General features: G+C 49.5%; 1 protein-coding gene across 9 annotated transcripts in view; it reads right to left on the bottom strand.

The window, feature by feature from the left end:
- The window catches only part of Hic2 (HIC ZBTB transcriptional repressor 2), a 100,913-nt gene that overhangs the window by 66,413 nt on the left and 12,500 nt on the right, over positions 1-22,000 (bottom strand). For 5 of the 9 annotated variants that reach the window (XR_011708929.1, XR_011708926.1, XR_011708928.1 and 2 more), the window contains exons 2-3: positions 8,337-8,434; positions 4,868-6,603 (exon numbers count right to left, since the gene is read on the bottom strand). The exons of 1 other annotated variant lie outside the window; for it this stretch is intronic. Coding sequence is in view for 2 of the 8 variants with exons in the window: in XM_027924345.2 (XP_027780146.1) it covers positions 4,773-6,603; positions 8,337-8,362 (1,857 nt within the window). In the remaining 6 variants the exon portion in view is untranslated. Of the gene's footprint in view, positions 1-30; positions 6,604-8,336; positions 8,688-22,000 lie in introns of those variants that run through there. 3 more of the 9 variants (XR_011708923.1, XM_027924345.2, XM_071618245.1) reach the window with 3 other exon arrangements.

Here is a 22,000-nt window from a genome sequence, read left to right on the forward strand (position 1 = left end):
GTCACATAAAGCACAAAGGCTCATGCCGGATAGTTTTCAATCAAGCTTTTAATGAAAAGATCATAAAATAACAGTTTCTCATCACTGTACATTAAGACTGCACGCTTCTGGAGAGATCAGTCATCGGCGAATCGCTTTTCTATGACACTGGAGGGCTGCATACCTGCAGCTCTGACCTGAATTTATCCAAACTCTAGAGAGAAGTGAACTCAATGATGAGTGACAACGGCGGTGGCCAGTACAGGAGTGCGATCCCGGTGTCCCTCCCCCTCTCTGGGAAGGGTATAAACTAGGACATAATCCCTCTTCCGTTTCCAATTAAAACAGCTATAACCCCATCTCTTCCCCTCCCCTCGAGGTATTTGTGAATGGGCCAGAGCCCAACCTGGGGACCCTGGGGGGAAGCAAATGATGGGTGGGGTAGAGAGGATCCCCTCAGCACCTGGCCCCACAGGGCCCCACCAAGTGGAGGGGGGGGAGCCCTGGGGATCCTCCTTGCCCCCAAGTGAGGTCTGTTATGCAGCATTCTTGAGGTCAATAAATTACAGCAATAAATAGCAAGGTGAGGTAGGGGGAGGGGTTCCTGGTAGAAAATTAAACTGGGGTGACTGAAGCTGGGGGCATCCTAGGAAGGGGGGTGGTCCTGGGCAGCCTCAATTCCCACAGCTCCTACCATACCCAGTTTGGAATGTCAGACTGAGGCTCTGGTTAGGTCCCTCTCCATTCCCTCATTCCTGGCATCCAATTCACAGGTTCAGTAACAATGGCCCCAATGTGACTCTGGGGAACAGGACAACCTTGGTCCCTTCAGTGGGGCATGGCAGGGCCGAGCACCCCTGTTATTCTCAGGCCTGGTGCTTATAGCTTTTGTCCCCCAAATCTGGGGGCAGGACGGATGCAGCACTTGTTCCCTGAGCCCTGCCCTTCTGGCTGCCCAGGCCAGCCCCCCTCCACTCCCATCATCAATCAGGATGGCCACAGGAGGGGGCAGGGGTCTGCTGCCTGCAAACCCAGCCAGATCGCACTCCTGCACAGGGGCCTGAAGTCCAGTGAATACTGACAGTTTGGGGGCATCAGGCAAATGGCCCACTGCCCCCCAGTGGTGTTGGACAGGAAACACACCCCCGGCTGTATGAAATCGGGAGTCAATCTGGGTCCAGAGTGCTCATTTCACAGGCTGAGGTGTATGGCTATGCTGCAAGTCTCTGAGATTCTTATTTGCTTAAAGGTTCATCACTTCTTTTTTCCTTTTTTGCAATCCTGAAGGAGCCCTTGCTGTGGCTCGGTCCAGTGGGAGTGAGCAGTGGCAGAGCCCGGCCTGCCACTTGCCCATTCACCCCAAGTCTGAGAAATAAATACATTCATCACTGCACAAACATATTGATACAAAAACAACACTGTTAAGAGTGTTTGCACCGTCTGTGTTGTAAGGATCAGGCTCAGTAAGCCTCTTCCCCTGCATGGGGTGGGGGGTGGAAGCCCAGTGGAGTCAACTGAGCTGTGCAAAGGTCTCTGCTTTTTGGCTTGAGTGAAACCTTCACGTCAATTCACCCCCTAAGAATCACTGGCAGAGTAGGAGGGGGAGCTCACCTCCACCCTGGGGCCCAAACCCAGACTTAGGTCCTGTCACCAGAGCTGATTGCCACCCGCTGCTGGCCAGGACTACGGAGGTCCTGGCCAGGAGGCCTCAGGAGCTGATCAGCACTGGCCTAAGCTCTTTGGTGCCAGCTGGGCTTGGAGAGCCCCCAGGGATGAGGATGAAGGCTCAGGTGGATCCCACAGAGGCTTCCAGCCCCTTCTCCAGCCCTTCTCTGCCCATGAGCCATTCCAGGGCTAACTCAGAAGGACCCCCAGCAGAAGATGAGGATTCCCTGGGACTGGCCTTACAGCTGTTGAGGTCTGAAACTGTAAAAGTTTATGTAAACAATGAGATAAATATATTAGCATCTTTTTTTTTTCTGAGCCCATTGAGGTTCCATACTCATTCAAAATGTGCTTTGGTTTAAAAATAGGTTTTGTGAATTTGGGTATGAGCTTTCCTTTTTTTTTTTTTTTCTTTTTTTCTTTTTTCTTCTTCTTTCCTACAGGACATTGACATCTGCTATTTTCTGTTTCCTGTTTCTCCGAAACATTCAGGAATTAAGTGACTAAAGCAGAGAACTGTAAGCCGCCTTGGCCTCCTACGGCCTAATTTCCTTGTGAGGCTCTTAACATCTCCACACATACATACACACAAGCACGCACCCAACATGGAATCAAAGGAAAAGAAAACAAAACTAAGTGTTGTGTCAACCCCATCCCGCCCCACAAACCCTTAAAATCTTAAATAGGAAACTAGTGTTTTGCTTTCTCATTAAAATACAGAAAAGGCTTGATACAATACTAAGGTGGGTACAATACTATGTCGCAAAGACATCGTTGAGTGAGGGGGCTTTGCTCCCAGTCCCTGAAGTTCTGCAGAGGAATCACCTACTTTCGAGTCACCTCACAGATGCAGCTGCCCATGGCCCAGGAGGCCATGCATGAGGCCAGGGGCGTGCACAATTCCCAGGCGGTACAGACTTTGTGTCGTGTGGCTTAAGTGCTGAGAGTTGGGGTGGGGTAAAAGAGCAGGGAGTCTTATATGGCCCCACTCCCTCCCTGAGTGAGCTGGAGCCCAGGGGTCTCCTCCACTCAGGTGCTCAGCCTGACTTGCTGAAACTAAAACCTAGGGTCCAATTCTCTGTCTCCCACCCAAAGAGAAGAGGAATAAGCTCAGGGCTGGAGGCACCACATGGAGGACTCAGCCAGGAGCCCTAATGTGGCCAGAGCTCCCTCACTCCCAAGAATACACCGTTCACCACTGGGTCCCTGAACTCAGGCTGTTTTCAGCTGGAGGGTCTCTAGAGAAGTGGGGTAAGGGATGACTCTGGAGTTATTTGGTCTGAACTTAAAATCAAAAGAAAACTGACAAGAAATGCATGAAGCAAAATGAATATAAAGCCTGCTGGCCCAGCTCTGACTCCAGTTAGCCAAGGACATAGGACAGAGCATGGTGACCTTGGTCTGGCCTTGAGCCTGGCTTGGCCCATGGAGGTGTTTGAGGCTGGCTGAGAAGTCTGTGTTGAGGAGCAAAGGGTGGGACTCCAGAAAGGGCTGAGCCCCTGGGTGATGGCAAGCCTCTCGCACTGGGGGCCAGGACTGCTTGAGAAGTGCTAATCCTGTTCCCCAGTGCTTTGGTCAGCTCTTCCTTGCACCTCACTGGGTAAGAGGGGGCTACTGCTCTCCCAAGCTCAAAGCTAGGGCACAGGATGGGTGGGGGCTCACTTCCGCCTCATCCTGGCCCTGCCAGGGAACTGTCCAGAGATGCTTCCTCCTCTAAGCTCCTGTGCTGCTCAGGAGGCTTGGGGTACCTGCCCCTTGTGAGCAGCTCATATTTCTCACCTAGGCCCAGTGAGCAGCAAGTGCCCCCTCAGAGAACATTGAGGCCCAGGAGGGACACTCGGGCCAGCCCGAACCCAACTCACTTGACCAGAGGAAAACAAAAGCATCGGGGCCTCAACTGCCAGTCACCAACATACTGTTGTCATGAATTCAAGAGGTAGCAAAAGGTCAGAAGTCTCTCCACCTTGTTCAGTGAGGAAAGAAAGTGAAACATCTGTCCATACACACTGCACACACCATACACTTACCCACACACACAGAAATGAAAAATGAGAGTACCGACAGCCCTGGCAGCAAGTCTAGCCTCCCCCCCACCCCACGAATCTTCCAGTTCCAACAGTCCCATAAACGTTTCACTGGGGTGTCTCTTAATAAAAAACAAGTACCTCTAGACAAAGAATATTCCTCAGAAACTATAGGAAAAGCAAGCACTCCTGAGGCAGCCCAGATAGTACTGGAGACCAGGGAAGCCTTTAGGCAAAAAGGGCTCTGGGGCCTGAAGAGGTGGGCTCACTGGTGTGTTCCACAGTGCCCACCAGGGCTAGGGGAGGACAATGGGGAGGAGCAGCTGCCCCAATTACATTCAGTCTGCAGACCCAGGCTCAGCCCCAAAGGGGCAGGAAGAAAATAAACTATTGTTTGTTTTGGTTTAAAAACAGAATCCAAAATTGAAAAAAAAAAAAAAAAAAGGAACAGATCAGTAGGAATAACAGCAACATCGGCCCAGAGGGCTCTTTAGTTGTAGAGAGGTAGGCGGTGGGGTCACCCTGACTATCCCAGCGCCAATGAGCAGTGCTGCCCTGGCTCAAGGAGGGAAGGAGAAACTGTCCTCCCAGCACCTGCTCCCCAGAGCCAGGGTCACACGCGCCTGCACATAGACACAAGCACACGTGCACGCACACATACCCAGTCCCTGCTTGGGGGGCCTCCTCCAGATACCACCCCAGCTACAGGCAGCCTGGTCCCCGACCAGCATTGAGAGGGACCCCTTACTCCCCTTCTCCAACCCAACCTGCAGGAAAGGGACCAGGTCTCAGTAAGACCCATGTGACCCACTCCCAATGGCTCTGCAGAAGCCCTTACAGGGAGCTGGTGACCTAGATGGGACAGGGAGGTAGAATGGTCACCAGCAACACACACAGGGAGCTAAGCCTGCCGGCTTCTCTCCTCTTGGCTTCCCTTGGTACAGACTATAGATTAAAGCTCTGGGTGTGGGGAGGCTGGGTCAGAGGAGCTGATAGGAGCCTCACTGGACCTCAGGGTCCCAGCCCCACCTGCCTTGCCTCCTGGCTTCTTCCGTGGGTTCCCAAGTGGTGAGTCTGAAGAGGGTGCCCGCGGGTCTTTGGCTTCTAGGAGGGGGAGGTGTGCATGCGCAAGTGGCTGATGAGGTTACGCTGCTGGGTAAACTTGCCCCCACAGAGCTGGCACTCATATGGCTTCTCACCTGAGTGCACACGCATGTGCTCAGTGAGGCGGTACTGGCGGGTAAAACGCATGCCACATTCATCACAGGCAAAGGGCTTCAGGCCCAGGTGGCTTCGCATGTGGCGGGTCATGGTGCCACGCTGCGTGAACATCTTGCCACAGATGTTACAAGGGAAGGGCCGTGTCAGCCAGTGTGTCTTCTCATGCTGCCGTAGAGTAGCCGGGTCTTTGTAAGTCTTCTCGCAGACAGAGCACTTGAAGGGCCGGGGCTCAGCAGCATAGGCTGCACTGGGCGCCGACAAGTCCTCTGCCTCCTCCTCAGCACCCCCGCTGCCAGTTTCATAGGCCCCTTCCTCCTTGATGAACAGCTCCTCCTCGGTGTGTGTCTCCACGTGGGCATTGAGCTGCTCAGAACTGGGGAAGCCCTTGGCGCAAGGGATGCACACATAAAGGTTGTCTCCATATGACACTGTCTCATAGCCCTCTTGCCGATACATGTAATGGGCGCCAGGGTGGCCACTGCCCCCCTCACTACCACTCTGCCCACTGTCCTCACTCCCGTCCTTGCCATTTTCCTCCTCTTCCTTGCAAGGGTATGGGGGATCCCCATAGGGCCCACTGGGGCCTCCTCCCCCAACACTGCCAGATAGAATGCCATTGGGAACCCTGTCCCCAAGCCCCTCACTCTCTTCTCCAGGGCAGGGGCCCTTGGGCCCTGCTTCTCTCCGCTCAAAGGGGGAGCCAGCCACAGGATCCTTCTTGCTCCACTCCTTCTTACGGGATGAATGCCGGAGGCTCTTCCGAGGCTGCCCACCTGACCCCTCCAGCAGACTCAGATGGTTATCCTCAGCCCCCTCCAGATCCATAGACTCATCAGGGGTGCCTCCCAGCTCAGCATAAGAGGCACTATTGGCAATGGGAAGGGCAGAGGCCGAAGGTGGTGAGTCCTGCTGACTGTCACTCAGTTGGGCTGGATCATCAGGGGTGAGGTGGGGTACGGGAGTTGTGGGGGGCAGGGGTGGGCTCTTCTTGGACAGGTCAAGACCCAGCTCCTGTTCACAGCCCCCAGTGCTTCCATTGGTGCTGCTACTGCAGCCCCCTAGGCCTACCTCTCCACTGGTTGGGCAGACCCCCCGGCCTAGGCTATGTGTACTCTCCTGGGTGGAGCCACTAAGAAAGAGCTCATCATCTGAGCCTTTGGCTGGTGGGAGCTCCTGGTGGGTGTGGGTTCCTTTGCGCCCGTCCGCAAGCCCTGGATACCGAGCCTGGATAACAGAGGCTGTGGATAGCCGCTGGCTACGGGATGGTCGCCCCATGCCAGCAGCCCCAACCCGTCCAGAGCCAAAGGGCTTGCCAGCTCGCTTGAGTTTGCGGCGGCAGAGGGCTGCCAACTCAGGCAGCTGGAGGTAGCTGGCGGCAGTGAGAAGAGTGCTGAAGTTGGGCTCAGCTGGCTGGTCGCTGGGCAGCAGCTTGCCTGTGTAGATGAAGTCAAGGATCTGCTGGAATACTGTGGAGCTGACCATGTCTGTGTCCAGATTGATGAGGTTGTCGTGTAGGACCAGGGATTTGAAGTAGATGCTACTGGCAGCCAGAACATTCTTATGGGCCCGGAAAATTGAGTTCTCCACCATGATGATGACATCACACAGGAAGCCCTTGGTCCTCTGCTGGTTCAGTTGTAGCAGGAGCTGCTTTGAGTGGCTGGGCAGCTCCATGTCGGGCCCCATGTCCCCACGCCCTGCCCACGCACACCACCTGTAGGCAAGAACAGGCATACACGTTAACTCACTCCAGGGTCCTAGAGCACAGTGGAACTCTGGATGGCACTCAAGGAATTATGCACTAAGCAGGTAGCTGAGACCTGCACTCAGTTCTACCCCCTTAGGCACAGAGAAGAAACTCAATCCTGCTGTGTGCAGGCACTGTACATACAGATCACCTCATTAAAGACTTAAACTGTTTGAGAAAGGACACAGCATTCCCCCACACCTATTTGCATTGATGAGAAAATGAAGCAAGGAGGGTGCCAAGCAGAAAAACTGGGGTCTGAATTTGACTTCAGAACATAGGCTACTATCTCCACACTAAAAGAAGTCAATCATAGGCCCACATGGACAAGCAGGGAACCCAAAATGACTAGCAGGTGGATATGGAATTTGAGGAACAGAGGCCTCTGTAGGGGAGCTAGAGCCCTTGGTAAAACAGACCTAGCCCTCTGGAGCATGCAGGCCCACAGGGCTGTTTTCAACTTTCTAGACAAGTTAGAAATTCAGATTTTCATAGTCATCTCCCTCTACTAGAAGAAGGTTCTTTTTAAAAATACTGTGTGGCCAAATCAAACACATCTGCTGGTCTGAAACCTCTACTCTACACTGGGGTACCTCTTAAGAGGTGGCTCAGGCTTTCTGATGTGCTAAGAGTACCAATCCTGCTTCCCACACCACCACCACCATACTGTAGTCTCTCCCATGGCTTCTGGTCTTTGCAGAGCCCACCTACATTGAGAAGGACCTTGTTGGGGCAAGAACTGGGGCACTACCCCCAGCCCCTAAACCCTGCACCTTTTCTAAGGGCCATAACTGTCTGTGACTGGGAAAGGCAGCCAGCTGGCCCCTGCTAGACGGGCTGGCACAAACACTAATTGAGGTCATTAAGTAATAAACACACAGATGCCTCTGGTCTCCACAGGAACTTATCAGCCCGCTGGTGCAGTGTGTGCTCATGAGGTCCAACCAGACTCCCAACCTGAGCAGTTTCTCTGCCAAGCAAGACACCCCACAGGGAAAACAAAGGCAAGGAAGTATACAATGGGCCCCAGAAGGAAAGAAATGATCGTCCCAAGGCAGTTCTGTACCTGCTGTTAAGGGTACAGTCTCTGTAAGTAGCTGAACAGCTCTAAACCTTGCCACCACCAGGTGTTTGTGCTCCTACCCCTCCCAGAGCACCCAGCTTTGTCTCCCACAGGAGCAGAGCCCTGGAAGCAGTCATGCCTACCACATCCTGTCCTCCCCTCCCATAACACAAATGCTCTTCCCAGATCCACACCTCACTGTGAGTGAACATGGGTGTGACATGCCCAAAAAATAACACTCAAGAGCCCCACAGCAAGCACCTGCCAAAGGGCTCAGTCAGGAACTAACTCTTCCACTCCTTGTTCCCCTAACCTATTAGGCAGAGACAAAGAACCCAAGGCGTACCTTCCACATTGGGCCCTAGGGCAAAGCCAGTGACACCTTCGACAGTCCCCAGCATACCTAGTGCCCCAAGTTTAGCAAGAGAACAAGCAAAAGACAGGAGAGCTCACATATTCACAACAACCCCCCAATCCTGGGCAGTGGGCCCCAGGCTCCTTTGACATTGTCCTGAACTGAATGAACCCAAGACTTCAAGGCCAGAACAGAGGCCAGGGCTGTGTAAGCTGCCCAGAAAACGCCAAGGACAAAGAACAGGTGCTGTTCTCCCTTCCCCAAGTCTCCATTTCAGCCTACCGGAGTGCCAGGGGCCCAGAAACCATGTGAGCAGCAGCCAGCAGGGACGGCCTCCTTGAGCGTGTGGACTTCCTGAGGGTACATCAATGCCTGGTCATCTGGGGAGAAGATGGACAGTTACTCACACATCAGCAAGGGAAGCGGGGGAAGAAAGGGATCATGAAGGAGAGGCAATTGGTGACCCTGGATCCTTCATTTTCAGAAAGGTCTGAAGGATGTCTTTGGCTAGAACACCCAGGTGCAGTCAAGCAGAACAGTGGTGCCCTATAGTCACACCCAATGGCAGGGAAAGTGAGGAGTTAAAAGACAAGATCTGAGAAGCTAGGTGGGCACTACCTATCCACCAACACATATACCCTGGAGATTTAGGATACCTCAGGGGCCACCTAGACCTGGGGATGCTGGTGGCAGGGATACAATTCCAGGCAAGCAGATGAGGTGGCAAGGAGGCTTGGGCAAGGTCCTACCCAGGCTGGTCACATTTACATAACAAAAGGTCAAAATTGGAGCCACTTGTGCAAGGGCTATTTATAAGAACCAGTCTCAACCGCTTCTGGCTCCCCTGCTTCCCTCTCAGATGTGCTCTTGCCCCCTCTAGGCCTAGAGGGCCCAGCCCTCTCCTGCCCAGCCTAATCACATAGGCCTTCCCTCTCAGGAGGTTTTACTGCTTGAGGGATTGTCCCAGCCTTAGGCTCAGTCTTTCAATACCAGCCTCCTGCAGAAGCTGCTGGCAGTACAGTCAGATAAGAGTAGGCTCCCTCTCCCCCTCTCAGCTCTGGGTCCCGCAGGAGAGGGATCCTAAGGTTCTGAGTCCCTGCACCCCACAGGCCAGACTGGGCTCTCTTGGAATGGAGCCAGGGGTGGGGGAGGGGGCCTGCAACAGTCTGGAGCCCATCCCTGCCTGCCCTTCCCCCACGCCACCCCCAGGGCCAGGGAGGCTCAGCAGGTCCCTCAGGAATGTGACCAGACCCGGGGTACGGGCCTCAGCCAGGAGGCTAGGCTTCAGGCTACCAGCTGTCTCCCCATGCAGCTCCCCTCTCAGGGGGGGAGGGGGACTGGTAGGAGGTGAATAAGATTGGCCCAGGATCCCACCAAAGGCCCTGAGGGCAGCTGAACCAATTCTGAAAATACAGAGGTCTGGGAGCCAAGAACTCTTGTGTTGAATGATAACTAGGGCTGGACCCCTCACCCAAAAGTAGCTGTTAAGTCTCTGTAAAAGGGATGGGGCAGACCATAGCTTTGGAAGGGGAGTGGAGACCACCAAAACAATGGTTGGTGAAGAGTGGACCTGAAGACTAACAGGAAGTCAGGGCTAGCATTTGAATCTGCTAGATACCTTTGGGTCAATTAACCTGCTCCTTGCCTGGCTTTCCTCATATCTGGGATCAGCCAGAGCCCTGCCAACATTCACTCACCAGATGAACTAGGGGTTACCTGTCTGTAGCAGAGTTCAGGCCAGCTACTAAACACTGTGCAGGGAGTAAGTGACAAAATAGAGGACTCTGGGACAACTGAGTACCTTGGGGGTAGGCATGCCCTCTGGGTGCCTACTACCTGGCCCTGCCAGGTACTTCACTAACCCAGGTTAGGTTGATTAACTGAATAAGGTTTCCCAGTCAGGGAAGGAGAAGACCCCAGGCTGAGTTAGATGTGACACCTAGCAGAAAGGGACAAGGCTAACTTCCTGTACCCTCCACCAGAAATGCTCTTCACAGGGGGAGGGGAACCCTCCTGTTTAGAGCTCACAGCAAGCACAAAGCTGCCCTCCCAGCCTGCCAGTCTGGGCCATCAACTATACCTACAAGAGACAACATATCCTCACCTCCTAAGAGAGGACCACATACCATCCTGCTGTATTACCCATATATATAACACCCTGCTATATACCCATATAGACTTATATACTGCTGTATATAAGTCTACAAAGCATTGCTCTTTTCTTCCCTACCCAAATGAAGATGGCCAGAGATCCCCACTCTATCCACTCTCCAAAAGGCACCGTAGCAGCAAACAGATATCATGGAAAGGCCATAAACTGTGGGAGTGTCAAGGACCTGGAAACAGCACCAGGATCACCACCATCCCAGGAAAACCTCAGTTCAAGGGCTGATGCCCTGTGCTGGTAGGAGTCACAGACAGGTGGCAGAGGGAGGACAGGTTGGCACTTAGCAATCTCTGGCAGCAGGCCCAGGCAGTGTGCCTATCAATTCCAAGGACAGCACATCCAGCCCAGACCCGTTGGTGGCCAGAATGCTGGCTTCCAGGAAGCCCAGGATCTGGGGCAGAGGCATAGCAGGCCTGGGATCTCATGTTGTCCAGGTACTCTTTTAAGGCTACCACCTAGCCCCTCCGAAGGACAGAACCTTCAGGGTACCTAGGAGAAGGTCAGGAAGAGGTAAAACGGCACAGAAATTCCCTCCTTGGTTAGGAACCCTCAACTCCAGGTTACCCCTATGGGTGGGTCCTAGACAGGCTGACCTCACCAGGCACAGGCCAGTTCACTCTCCCGTGAACATAGAAGGTATGGTGGAAATAATAAAAAGACTCTGTTTTATGTTCCCAGAACCCTGATTAGACATCAGACATATGATTGTGTTGGTGGGATGAATGGTCAATACCCACCTGCCCTCCTTTTCCTCCCCTCCCCATTCATATCACAGTGTAGAAGGCCCATCCCCCACGATGAGGGGAGGCCCAGGACCCAGACTGGCTGGCACAGCATTGAGATACCCTAGTCTTTCAAGCCACTGGCAGCACATGCCTGAGTGGAGCCAGGGCTGCAGAGCTAAGCCAAGGAGCCACCAGAACTCCCAACCCTACCCCACAGACCCCTGTCCACCCTCCTACAAGGCATCCATTCTGGAAGTTCTGGCCCCATCCAACAAAGCAAGTCCCACCTTGGGGAATGCACACCCAACTGCAAAATGAGGTTATCTCTGGGGAATGGAACTATCCAAACTAGACTGTTTGTACAGATGTACCTTGACTTATGATGGATCACATTCCAATAAAACCATTGTTAAAAATATCATAAACTTAGGGGCTGGGGATGTGGCTCAAGCGGTAGCGCGCTCGCCTGGCATGCGGGCAATCCTCAACACCACATACAAAGATGCTGTGTCCGCCGAAAACTAAAAAATAAATATTAAAAAAAAAAAATTCTCTCTTTAAAAAAAAATCATAAACTTAAAAAACACTTAATCTACTTACATTATTGAACATCACAATTTAGCAACATAAACACTGTAGCGCATCAGTGGTTTTCCTTTGTAATCACTAGGCTGACCAGGAGCTATGGCTCTTGCCCCTGCCCAGCACTGTAAGAGAGGGAGCATATCACATTATTGATAGCCCAGGATATATAAATTCAAAATTTAAAGCATAATTTCTATTGAATGCTTTATCACTTTTGCACCATCATAAAGCAGAAATCTGTTGTCAATTACAACAAAATCCATTAATATAATTATAATGCACCAATAAAAATTAAGGAAAAAAAAGAAGTTATAAATCAAACAATAAGTCAGGAACCTCAGGAAATTGAGACAGGAGGATCCAAGTTCAAAGCCAGCCTCAGAAATAGCGAGGAGCTAAGCAACTCAGTGAGACCCTGTCTCTAAATAAAATACAATAGAGCTGGGGATGTGGCTCAGTGGTCAACTCAGGGAGACCCTATCTCTAAATAGATACAAAAAAGGTCTGGGGATGTGGCTCAGTGGTTGAGTGCCCCTGAGTTCAATCCCCTACCAAAAAAAAAAAAAAAGAGAGAGAGAGAGAAACAATTAGTCAAGAACCATCTGTATGTTCATTTCTGTGTCATGTATTTAAAATGAGTATTACTGCCCCCCATACCAGGTGTTGAACCCAGGAGCAGTTTACCATCAAGTTATCTCCCTAGCCCTTTTTATTTGAGACAGGGTCTCACTAGTTGCTGAAGCTGAACTGAAACTTTCAATTTTCCTGCTTCAGCCTCCTGAGGCACTGGGATTACAGCATGCAGCACTGCAACCAGCAAATAAGTAGATATTATTTTTAAAAAAGAAAGGAGAAAAAGGGGGGGCAGAATGATACCCAAACATGGATGAATCTCAGTATTTAACAAAGTAGAAGAAGTCTTATTCAAGAATCAGAACACTTAACTTGAGCTGAGGATGTGGCTCAGTGTTTACCTAGCATGCATGAGATACTGGGTTCTCTCCCCAGCACTATAAAAACAAAACAAAAAAACACAGACTAGTTGACTCCATTTATATCAAGTTCTAGAACAGGAAAAAACAATCTGGTCAGAAACTAAATCAAAGCAGACTCTGAGAGGCAAACTGAGGACTGTGGAGGAGGAACGTTTTTAGCTAAGGGCAGCTCTATCTTGCTGAGAGACTGGGTGAGGTAGATGCACTCTCAAAGCTTATGTTAAGGCAGGGCATGGTGGCACAAAGCCTGTAATCCTGGCAACTTGGGAGGCTGAGACAGAAGGATGTCAAGTTTAAGGCAAGCTTGAGCAACTTAGCAAGACCCGTATCTCAAAAAATAAAAAGAATGGGGATGTAGCTCAGTAGTACAATACTCCCTGGGTTCAATCCCCAATTAAAAAAAAAAAAAAAAAAACTTCCAAAGAGAGCTTTTTATAGCATTCCATCTGAGCACAATGCTTCTCCTTCCTTCCCTCTTGGACACTACACCAACTAACCTTTGGTAGGTGCTGCTGTGTGCCCTTTTCATTTGACCCTAGTGGACTCAGCAACCCAGAAACCTATGTACTGCCCTCCCCATGTGACAAGGTAGACACCCCTCTCATCTTCATGCAATCCAGGCAAGCCTCCATCCCACATCTTACCTCCCCACAAGGAAAGAAAGCCTGAATTGAATCATTTGCAGCCATGGACATGGGTAAACCCTCCCACTGCTGGTTTCTAGCCCACCCAGTGATGCCAGTTCAGCTTCTAGCACTGAACCAAAGGGCACAAGGGAAGCAGATCAGACAGGCAGAGCAACTACTAAAGTGAGAGGTCCCTATCCCTTCAGGTTTCTACCTGGCTGGCCCTCAGTACATTTCCAGAGGATAATCAAAGCCCCAGGCCTGATTATCTCTCCCTCTGGAGATATTCCGCATTCTCCCTTGGAAAAAAAAAAAAAAAAAAAAAAAAAAAAATATATATATATATATATATATATATATATATATATATTTATATTATACTTTCCTGAATAAATAAGCCTCTGTTTATGCCTTTGGAAAGAGGGCAGACCCAGGACATTCTTCAGATCCCATACTTCCCAAGTTCCTTGATTTGTGCACATACCATCCAACTGACAGATGAGGAAGGCAGAAGACAGGACCTGTGGCTTCCCACACTCACCTCACTGTGTTCTTACACTCCACTGGGGGATGCACCACACATAATCCCATGGCAGACAAGACCCCAACTGCCTCAGGGCCCAGCACTATCAACCCATGTAGATTCAGTGGCTATTTGTGGGGGGTGGGGAGGAATAGGGCTGAACCAGGCCACTTCACACTTTTCTAACACCCTACAATGGGCAAGAGAACATGCTGTAACCTAAAATCTTTCCAAGGATATAGAAGGAGGCTTTAAAAGGAAAGCAATCCTTGCCCAAGCAAAAAAACAAGAACTACAACCCCACTCCAATGGTTGCTGCCCCTACTCAGCCTGAACACCCACCTTGCCCAGAGCCTTTGCCTCCAGAAGCTGTGCACTCAGAACTGCTCCAGTTATTGGGCCTGTCTGTGGTTCTCTCTGGACACCAAGTTGGCAGCCCTGACTCTGAGACAAAAGCATACCCCCCACGCCCACCTCCTGGCCCATGGTGATCAAACTCAGGGTGTGGTTTCAGGCCACATGATACTCCTCACCCTTCTCCTACTCAATGCTTGATCCCTGCAGGGAGGAATGAGCCCTCCTGGAGGCAACCCCGGGCACCTGGACTGGAATTCCTCCTGCCTCACACCATCAGGAGCCCTGAAAAAAAGGGTAAAGGCCAGCAAAGAAAACCCTTCTCGCTGCTCAGCCCCCCAGAGAACCTTCTCATCTCACCCCGACTCCCTTATAGCCATTCCTCACTCTCCCCAGAAGGGCATTTCCTGCTGGAGGCCTGAGAGAAGCTCCTGCCTAGCCCATTTCAAATAACCAAACTGCAAACATCTTCTACCTTAACCACCCCAAAGGAACACTCCAGCTGGCATTGAGAGAGCTGAGAGAGAGCAGGGCCAATCACTCCCTATTTGGAGTACCACTGCCAAGTAGGAGGGATATATCTTCTTTTTTTTTTTTTTTAAAGAGAGAATTTTTAAAATATTTATTATTTAGTTTTCGGCGGACACAACATCTTTGTATGTGATGCTGAGGATCGAACCCAGGCTGCACGCATGCCAGGCAAGCGCACTACCGCTTGAGCCACATCCCCAGCCCTAGGAGGGATATATCATGCCAGGCAGAAGGGCACTGCTGGGCAAAGCACAGTCACTAGACAGATTCCACACCCCAGAGGCTTAAGCACATCTGACTAGTGTCACAAAGGGCCCCGAACATGCCACCACTGCCCGCAAACCTGAATCTGATGGCAGCATTGGTCCTATTCCCAAACCAACACCAACCCACTACAATGGTCACATCATACTCCAGGTATGGACCCAATAGATGTGGCTGCAAGGGGCAGCCCCTCCCAAACCACAGGGAGAGATTGCCTAGAAGGGATGAAGTACTTCAGGATTCTGAAGAGCCCCAGGACTAGATTTAACAACCAGCCCAGCCACAAGCACGTCTGTTTTCCCTGTACCCCTGGCCTAGAGTCCTTCCCTCCATGAAGCCTTGCTCATTTCTCACTGTCCACCAGGGCCTGAGCAATCTCATTTGCCATGTGAGATGGGCTGCTGGGGGAGAGGGGATGAACAGGTCTGGTATCACTGAAGCCTCCCATAGGCCTATGAAAAGCTTTATCTCCATCTCCAGTTGGAAAAAGTTATCAGAAAAAATTCTTGGGGGTTAAGAAACTTGCCTAAGGTGACAAGAGCAAGTAGGTAGTAGAGTGAGGAGCTTCAGCCTGACTCTGGAGATCAATCTATCCCCACCTTCCTCCCTGGCAGGGCCAGTGATGCCACTCACAGAGGGCCTGGCTGTGAGCTACTCAAAGGAGGGGGTGGCTGCCTCCAACCTCCAGTACTGACGACCTATCCACAGCAGGGTCTTACCTGGGCTGCATTCTCCTGAATTCACTGAGGAAACAGGCCTAGCTCCTTCACCAGAAGCAATAAGGTGGGTCCCCGTCATGCAGCTTTGGGGGGCCCCATCTGTTGCTCCTCTGAGAACATCCCCCAGGCTTGGTGACCTCCTGCCCTGCCCCTCTAGGTATGGGCTGGTGGTGGGTGGGGCTCAATGCTCTAGGCAAGCCCAGCCATGTAATCTAGCCAGAACCTGGATGCTGGCCAACCCTCCTGGCTCTTCTCCCAGACCGTCCTGGAAAGCAACAGCCTCCATGAATGCCAGGAGCTCATCCCTACCTCTGCGGAGGCTTCTATGAAATAAACACTTGGGTTCATAGACTTGCATTAGCCTATGCAGTGATGGGGACCTAGGCTGCTCTCTTCTTTCTCTACTGCTCAGGTCTACAGTGAGGGAGATGGCATCCACCCCTGTCCAATGACTTCCCCAATCCCATCCTGAAATGCCTAAAAGCCCTACTGGAGACTTCGTGCTGCTTATTTGGGGCTGAGCCCTGCCTGGTCCCACCACCACATGCCCATATATGTACTCTTCCTCCATAGGTAAGGAAGCTTCTGGGTAATACCACCATAAGGAAAAGGGTGAAAGGACTGCTGTGAGGGGAGGCCTGGATCAAAGTGCTGTATCACACCAGGCATTATGGCCCCCCAAGTCTTGCTTCCCTGGAAGGCACAGTCTTATCCCTTCCTTCTCTACCAAGCATTCCTAGCTTTGGAGCCAATGAGAAGTAGGGCAAAGATGTTTTGGGGGACCTGCAGCTGTATTTACTCTACTGTACTGCCCAAAATAGCCACAGGCCTGGTCAAGTCCAGCTGAGCGTGCTAAGACCAGGATGAGGCTGTGATTACTACTGGGAAAGGGCAGGTAAGCACTGCTGAAAAAGCAGAAAATAATTTAAGATTGTGATAAGTATTATAAAAAACAGGCTTACCTCCAAACTCTGTTCCCAACTGTCCTGCCACCCATGAGGGACCTGAGCTGTAGGTAAGACTCACTGGGAGCAATAGAGCAGGAGCCCTGAGAGGCCAGAAGCCAGCAAAACCGGGGTTCCTGCCATCCCTCCCATGCAAAGAGAAACTGGGAATTCACAAGGCAAGACAGTTCAACGTGAGGTTCCTATAGGCCTCTCCAGCCCCAGTCCTCCCTGTTCTTGCTTGTGGGTATGGCCCAAGGACCATGGGTAGCAGCAGCACCTGGAAGCTCTTCAGAAATGCAGATGCTTGGGTTGGAGATATAGCACAAGGGTAGAGTGTATGCCTAGTATGAGCAAGCCCTCTGGGTTCAATTCCCCACACCACAAAGAAGGAAAGAGAGTGAGAGGAAGAAAGAAACGCAGATATTTACTAGGAACAGTGTAATCCCAAAGGCTTTGAAGGCTGACATAGGACGATCACAAGTTCAAAGCCAGCCTCAGCAACTTAGCAAGGCCCTAATAACTTAATCATAATAAAAGTGCTGGGGATGTGGCTCAGTTACTGAGCACTGCAGGGTTTAATCTCCAGTACCAAAAATGAAAACAGATGTTTAGCCCCTGCTCTGATCATGAGCACTAGGCTTTCCAAGCAGTAAGTGCTTAACTGAGGGACTTCAAGTGGAAGAAAGGCCCCAAAAGGAAGACACACTTCCCATGTCAACAAGTCCAGCAGGTGGTGACTATAAATGGTAGAACTGGAACATGAGATATTCCAGCCTGGCACCACGGGCACCTTGGAGCCTGGAAAGTGGCCATGGGTGGGGGGAGGGGTTCAGGGTGACAAACCCTGGCCAGAAGAGACACAGAAGGTAGGCACAGAAGTGGCTCCACAGGCTGAGGGTATAGCTCAGTGGTAGAGCACCTGCCTACCCATTAGGCCCTGGGTTGGATTCCCAACACTACAAGAAAAGGAAGAGAGAGAGAGAGAGAAGCAACTCTACAAGGGAGGGAGGAGGGCAAGCAGCAACAGTACAGTAGTAAATAGGTGAATTCCACCCACAAGGAGTTAAAAGGGCACAGAGAATCCTGGGCCACCCAGCTGGAAGACACTATCATGATCATCTCACCTGCCTGGGGACATCCTTTAAATGAGATAACTGAGTCCCCAAAGGGAGGCACATGTCACAGCTGAGTCATGGGACTGCAGCCACCTAGCCTACGGCTTCGCCTAGCCTACGGCTTCGGGAGCCAGACTCACTTGACTTTTCAGTTTCAAAACCAATCATGGTAACTAACAATTTCTTATGCGAAGAATTAAAAAGAAAACTTCTATCACCACTACTTCATAAAAGAAAACACTTCAAAAATTCAAGAATCACCTCTCCAGTAGAGGAGTTCTCCCAAGAAAGGGAGACCAACAACCTTTTATCCATATTGCTGCCAGGGCTGGTAAAAGTTCTGAAGCAAGTTAGCATTAGGAACCACTGCCCTACCCTAGGACACAGTGTAGACTGAGATGGCATGCATCTTTTGTTTGGGCATCAAAACCACTTCCCACTGGGTGTGGTGGCACATGTCTGTAATCCCAGCGACTTGCAAGATTGAGGAAGGATGATCACAAGTTCAAAGCCAGCCTCTGCAACTTAGCAAGGCACTTAGCAACTCAGTGAGACCCTGTCTCTCTAAATTAAAAAAAAAAAAAAAATTAAGGGCTGGGGATATGACTCAGTGGTTAAGCACCCCTGGGTTCAATCCCCAGTACCACCACCACCACCACCAACAACAACAACAACAAATAAATAAATAAGTAGACAGATAAAGAAAACACTTCCCAGGCCCCACTCAGACTTACCAACCAAGTCCTGCATTTTAGCCCCTGAAGATTCAATGTGTAAGAAAAGGGGGATATTTTAAAATAAGACAAGGACTGTTCCAGAAAGAACAAGAACTTCAAAAACCCATCAAAAAAAAAAGATAGGTTAAACCAAATATTGGCCAGGCAATGAACAAACTGAATTTCTTATGCACTTTAGAAAACCCTAGGATGGTATATTTTAAAGGTAAAAACATGCAAATCCTTTGGCTCCAAAAACTGAGGTATCACCAACAGGAATGTGTATGTTCACCAAACCACAAGCAGACACGCTCATAGAAATTGTTTTACCAAAAACCAACTTCAGAACAACTCCTAAGCCCACCCACAGGGAAAAGGGTATACTTATAACCCAAAACTATAAAGAACTATGGCCCAGCAGCAAAGAGGACCAAATGTTAAGGTTGAACCATATCAATTTGCTGTGTAGAAGTCAAAACCAGGGGGCTGGGGTTGTGGGCTCAGGAGTAGAGTATTCGCCTACCACATGTGAGGCCCTGGGTTCGATCCTCAGCACTACATATAAACAAACAAACAAATAAATGTGTTGTGTCCAACTTCAACTAATAAATAAAAGAAGTCAAAAACAGCTGCTTGCTAATTTCATATTATTTGACCCACACTTGACATAAACGAACCATAAACACTGTTAAATAAAGAAGCCAAATCCAAAAAAAGTACAAGGTAGTGTTTCACTTACATATATTCAAAAGCAGGTAGCACTAATCCACCACTACTAGTGAGAAGGGGGCATCAAGAGTGGCTGAAAGGGCACACTACCAAGTTTGGAGGTTGTTTCTCTTCCTGGATGGTGGTTACACAAGCATGTTCATTCCTGACGAATTCTTGAAACTATGCACATATTTTCCATAGGACATATTGCATTTCTTTGCAGTAAACAGCAACTTTCTAGAAGTGAGACAAAGGTTTATTTGGTACTACTTAGCAAGTAGACCTAGACCAAACCGTGACCTCCCCTGAACCTCCAATCACAACACAGGAAGTGGAACACTGCAGGTCAACTGGCAAAGTAGCAATCCTATAGGATGGAGTGTCTGTCCTGAAGATGGAACTCAAAAGGATTAGACAAGAACCCAAGGAAACCTAGAGAATGCTTAAAAATGTTATTAGTCTGCTACCTAAAGATGAAAACAACCTAACAATGTGTTTTTTTAATTTTCTAGGTTTGACAATTTCAAATGGGATGTTGTTAATCAAACCCTAAGAGGCAAGCCCAGGAAAGAAGAGAAGATTTGTTCAAACAGAACACTTAAGAATATCCAGTAAGAGTGGGCTGGGGTTGTAGCTCAGTTGTAGAATACTTGCCTAGCATGCATGAGGCACTGGGTTCGATTCTCAGCACCACATATAAAATAAACAAAATAAAGGTCCATCAACAACTAAAAAAATTTAAAAAGAATACCCAGTAAGGGCCTCAAGAGGGTCCCCAATGCAGTGGCTGGATATATCAAAAGGAGGAAGCCAAGACAAAACTAGGCAAGGCTCACAGGAATTTAGAGTAAAAAGGAGTTTCTGGGGAGAAAGAAGCAGCCCAGAAATCAGGATTTTTTTTCCAAATGGAGGTAGGGATGGAGATCTAAGTTAGACACACCTTGGACATGTATCAGTTTTATTTATGTTTTTAGTTGTAGATGGACATAATACCTTTCTTTTATTTGTTTATTTATATGTGGTGCCGAGGATTGAACCCAGGGCCTCACATGTGCAAGGCAAAAGCTCTTCCACTGAGCCATAACCCCAGTCCCATTGTTGTTTTGTTTGTTTTGTGGTGCTGGGAACTGAACCCAGGGCCTTCTGCATGTGACACAAGCATTCTACCAACTAAGCTATAGCCCCAACCCACCAGTTTTATTTTTATTCATTAGGTTTTATTTATTTATACAGTACTGAGGACTGAACTCAGGGCCTCATATATGCTAGCCAAGTATTCCACCACTGGACTATAACCTTAAGACTTTTTAATTTATTTTTTAAACACTTTTTTCTTGTGAGGAAAAAAGTTAACCTAGGGCCTCCTGCACACTAGGCAGGTGCTCTACAATCAAGCTACATCCCCAGCCTCAGAGTTTTAGAAAACAATTTTTTTTTTTTTTTGGGGGGGGGTTGCTGGAGATTTAACCTGGGTGTGCTATACTACTGAGCTATATCTCCAGCCACACACATCCCACCCCGCCAACCCACCCTTGCTTTTTTGAGACACAGTCTTGCTAACCTGTTCAGGGCTTCACTAGTTGCTCAGACTGGCTTTTGTGTGATCCTTCTGCCTCAGCCTCCCAAGCCACTGGGATTACAGATGTGTGCCACCATGCCTGGCTTAAAAGTAATTTTAAAGGAAAAATTAGGAAACTACTGTGGAAAATATTACAATCTAGGGTCCTGAGCCAGAAAAACCTCCAGGTGTTGCAATTTACAGAGAAGAGGATCTCACCTGTCCAGCAGGTAAGCTGAATTTTTGGGGGGTGGGGTGGGAAGACGGGGGACAACCAGGGATTGAACCCAGTTTGAATTCAGGAGTGCTTAACCACTGGGTCACATCCCCAGCCCTTTTTATTTTGTGACAGGGTCTCCCTAAGTTGCTTAGAGCCTCATTAAGTTGCTGAGGCTGGCCTGGAATTCCTGACCCTCCCAGCACCTCACCGAGCTCAGCAAGGAAATCAGAAGAATTCATTTGGACTTGAGGGAAAATGCTCAGTTTCACTGTACTTTAAAATTGTATCTCAGGGATGCTAAAAGAATCGTTTAGCATTAAGGAAAAAAGATAGAAAACTATAAAATAAACAGGCACTTGTCTGCCTGGAGGAACATTCGCTCAAGGGTAAAAAGCAGTCTACTCAGGAGGCAACAAAAGAACAAAAACCCTAAAATCAACCAAATGGTCACTGCTAATAGAACATGTGATGATGTGTGGAAGCACACCACCTCAGACTTCTTTAAAAGTTGGGGCAAAAGGCTGAGGTTGTGGCTCAGTGGTAGAGCACTTGCCTCACATGTGTGGGGCACTGAGTTCAATCCTCAGCACCACAAAAATAAATAAAATAAAGGTATTATGTCCATCTACAACTAAATTTTTTTTAAAAAATTTTTAATTAAAAAAAAAATCTGCTGGTGTTTTAGGGTCCAGATAGATGGCAGCAAACAAAAAAAGAAAAGCTAGGGCTGGGCATGGTGGCGCACATCTGTAATCCTAGTGGCTCAGGAAGCTGAGGCAGGAGGATATAGCAAGTTCAAAGCCAGCCTCAGCAAAAGCGTGGCACTAAGCAACTCAGTGAGACCCTGTCTTTAAATAAAATACAAATAGGGCTGGGGTTGTGGCTCAGTGGTCGAGTGCTCCTGAGTTCAATCCCCAGTAACCCTCCCCACCAAAAAAGAAAAGAAAGAAAAGCTAGGGAATGGTTAACAATTCAAAAGCATGGTGACTTCTGAAGGCGGGTAGGGATGAGCTAGAGAGAAGTGCCATGTGGGTGTCCAAGGCACTCAGGGAGGCTGCTTCTTACTTGGAGACAGGGCACCCAAAGTGTTCTGCTTAGTGGGACACTATTAATAGCATAGTGGGGGTTTCCTGTATTAAGATTATATATATATTATATATCTAATATATGTAAGTTTACACCATCTAGTC

This window comes from Marmota flaviventris, chromosome 1 (assembly GCF_047511675.1).
Source record: "Marmota flaviventris isolate mMarFla1 chromosome 1, mMarFla1.hap1, whole genome shotgun sequence".
NCBI lineage: Eukaryota > Metazoa > Chordata > Mammalia > Rodentia > Sciuridae > Marmota > Marmota flaviventris.